The 3,424-nt window shown below is 40.9% G+C and overlaps 1 protein-coding gene across 1 annotated transcript; it reads right to left on the reverse strand.

The window, feature by feature from the left end:
• Nucleotides 1-377: 377 nt before the first annotated feature.
• On the reverse strand, nucleotides 378-2,787 carry LOC139401926 (chromobox protein homolog 8-like; the record flags this gene model as incomplete). Its single annotated transcript, XM_071145943.1, has 5 exons — nucleotides 2,589-2,787; nucleotides 2,414-2,457; nucleotides 1,971-2,036; nucleotides 1,745-1,811; nucleotides 378-1,188 (listed from the first exon to the last, which is right to left on the reverse strand). Coding segments are annotated over exons 1-5 (1,057 nt in total), but the record flags the coding sequence as incomplete, so codon positions are not given.
• Nucleotides 2,788-3,424: the final 637 nt, after the last annotated feature.

Consider the following 3,424-nt stretch of genomic DNA (forward strand, 5'->3'; position numbering starts at 1 on the left):
TCGATTTATTGCATAGAATATGCTATGGATAATGGAAGGTATTTTCCAAATATTTTTAAACATTAGGCCTACTTTACACTAGGTAGGTCTACATGCATGTCTATCCTTGCAATTATGTTAATACAAAATGTGAAAATAATTTTTAAATACATTTTTTAAATGTGTACAGAAAATGGTATGAAACATTAGGGAAAGTCCTTATTGCTATATTAAATAACAGCTATTACATACCCTCTATAGCCTACCACATTTAAACCAGGCTGAATTGAAAGCCCCATTCAGAAGGTGAGAAAATGTAAGGCTCTTAATTAATGTATTTAAAAGTTTAAATTAAAATATGAAATAGTTATCCAAAAAATTATATTCAAATAAACTACTCTCTTTGATGGTGACTGTCAAAAAGTTTGTTGTCACATCGGTTACCACCACATTCTCAACATTATCCAGACAAGGCCTCCAAGACACTGCTGACTGCTCTCCAGAACTCCTCGATGCAGGTGATTTGGCGACAACAATGGGCCTAGACTGTTGCATGGATGAAGAAGAGTCACTGGCTCTGTAGAAATGGTTATTGGACACATGCTTCAGTTTGGGGTGTGGGACAGACATGCCCCCAGGGCATTCTAAAGTCCTGCGGCTCTGTTGATCGAGTCTAGCCTTATGGAGGAGTCTACCGTCATGGCTATGGGTGCTTTGAGCTTTGTTTGATTTTGGCACAATGCTCGTTCCCTCTTGAAACCTGCGTGTCAACTGGATGACACTTCTCTTAGATGTTTCGCCTTCATGATGACAATGTCTGGACATTTTAGACAGACCGTATGGGATCTGCTGCTCCTCTAACCGACTCCTCTTCGCGGGCTCCTCTGTTGGACAGCTGTCTGGCTCCATGTTGAATCGTAAACGCAACTTGGGTTTAGGTCCCCTTTTTTTAGGGATGTTGACAAATTCCTCAGCCATGAATGGGTGCGGAGGCGCCGGTCGCGGCCTTCTCTCAGTCTCTGGCAGTCTGGCCCTCACGCTCTCTCCTCGGTTGACCGTGCTAGGGGGAAAGATTGTGGGCACGACAGCCCGTAGTCCTTCTCGAGCTCTCGGTGTAATCATAGGCATCGGAACAGGGTATGAAACACGAATCCCCCTTGGCATTTCTCTTCTGCATTCATAAGTCTTTGCTGTGGCTTTCGCCTTTGCCTGTATAAAGGTGGTCAAGTTAGATAAGTATGGGGGTTCATAAACATGTACTTGGAAGGCTAAATCCTGTTATTAATAAGCTGTATCATTGCAGATATTTTCCAACAATGAAATAGGCCTATAGCCTATTTGACATTGTTCATCCACATGCCATTTCCCTACACCAAAATCCTTATTACAATGATGCCAATTTGGTTGGTAATGACAATGTTTGAACAAAAAGTAAGCCCCATGCATTCACTCTTTTGCGATACATTTATTTCCCACTGTAACTTGGAAACGTGTGTTACTTTATTCAACTTGGAGCTTGAACAATAACATCAAAACGGAAATTAAAGCAGAGGTAAAAAATTACAAATTAAAGAGCAAGATAACAGACAATGTTGCACTTTCATCTATTTATTAGCTGAATATCAGACATTTTGTAGTCTAACATTCTATCAGACCACAAGACTCATGATTCAATTGTCGGAAAACATAGGTGATGAGTAAGAAAATAAATATGACTGAAACATGGACTAACTAACTCATGACAGTCACTGTTAAATTCCCCCACCTTCAGCAGAAATGTCTCCGGCTTCGGTCCCCTCTTCTTAGGCCCAAATAACTCCCTTTCACGCTCCCTGTGAAATAAATACATACACATTTCGTATGAAACGTAACTCGCTCGAAATAATTGAGTCATATTTGAGTTGTTAAATGCGTGTCGTCTGTTGGGGATAGCCCAAGATGACATATTCGCACTCTGCCAGAAGAGGCCTGCTGTGCTGTCAAAACCTTACCTTTCTTCGAACGCAGCGAAGAGGCGCGCATCTAGAATGTTTTCCTCCGGTTCCCAGGTGCTATATCTATCCAAAAGAACGATACGGTAGCGTAAGAAGAGTATCACATTTGTGGCGAAAGCGTTCACCAAATGAAACAATATCGGCTGAGAATCTCGTTGCTTTCATTATGGCATTGCCTTTGCGGACAGCGACGTATGTGGAGGTAGCAATCTGCTAATGTTAGCAACACTCTTGTCGTGTGTTTGTGCGTTAAAATAGCCTAAGCAAAGTACGCGAATGTTACCAAAACCATGCCCTTTACGCAATCAACAAGCCTCGGTTACATGGCCTTAACATGTCATGAGCACACGTTGGTGCACATAAAAACAAGCATTCGAGAGATAACACGACAGGCTGGAAGCTCCGCTGTCAGCTTCCAAACCAGAGTGTAGCCTACTCACTTTTTAGACCAGCCCTTCCATTTCACAAGGTATTCCATTCGACCCTGCAATATAACAACAAATAGGGAGAGAATTAGGCCTACTTATTGTCGATAGAATGTCATGGCGCAGAAACACACGATTAGCATACATTATTGTTAGAAACGCGAATGTGTAACGAAAATAAACTGCGTACTCTTCTTATGCGTTGTTTGATGATGGACTCGGCAGCGAAGACACGCTCTCCAACAGCCGATAGCTCCATGTTTACTTCAACCTCGTTTATAAGCTATTTCTTTTTCTATATACTGCCCTCGCTGTTTAATTCCACACATCCCATAATACGCTCAGTGAGGAAGACGTCATCACGTTTTATATGGGTTGCCAAGCACCGCAGTCGGTGGGACCGTATCTGGTAGAGCGCATTGGCTCAGCTGTTGCTACGTGCTCTGGGTTGCTAAGTGAAGGGGAGGAGTTAATTCCTATTAAGTCTAAGGAAATGACGCTGATTTGGTGGTTGTCTGGTTTGTGCGCAGGAATGTCTTTGGCATAAGCGAATAAATAACCGTCTGACTATGGCACACCAAAGTATTATCCATTTGAAAATAATTTGTTAATTTAAATTCATTGTATAGTCTACCTAACCTCTTACCTTGCATTGTGACTATTTCCTTGAACAGATCTTTAAATAGCCAGTCATCGGCATTTAGAAATATAAAAAAGAGCATTAATTTAATTGATATGAAAATATCAAAGTGAGAATCAATAAGAACATGACCTTGAGGCTCGATTGTATTTCCACCGAATCTAACTGATAAGCTAGTTGCCAGGAATCCCATGCACCAATCTAAATACAAATGCATATGATAGCTATGTGTAGCCTAGAGATGGGAAAGTATGTTATTTTATAATCTTGCGCTATTGTTCATTAATGTCCAACTACGTGAGGCTAAACTCTATAAAGGTCCATTAAAATTGACCTTTCAAGTTGTATCATTTTCATGAAGATATTGTTTGTTTTTCATAGGTAAT

Source organism: Oncorhynchus clarkii, unplaced genomic scaffold (genome assembly GCF_045791955.1).
Source record: "Oncorhynchus clarkii lewisi isolate Uvic-CL-2024 unplaced genomic scaffold, UVic_Ocla_1.0 unplaced_contig_712_pilon_pilon, whole genome shotgun sequence".
Taxonomy (NCBI): domain Eukaryota; kingdom Metazoa; phylum Chordata; class Actinopteri; order Salmoniformes; family Salmonidae; genus Oncorhynchus; species Oncorhynchus clarkii.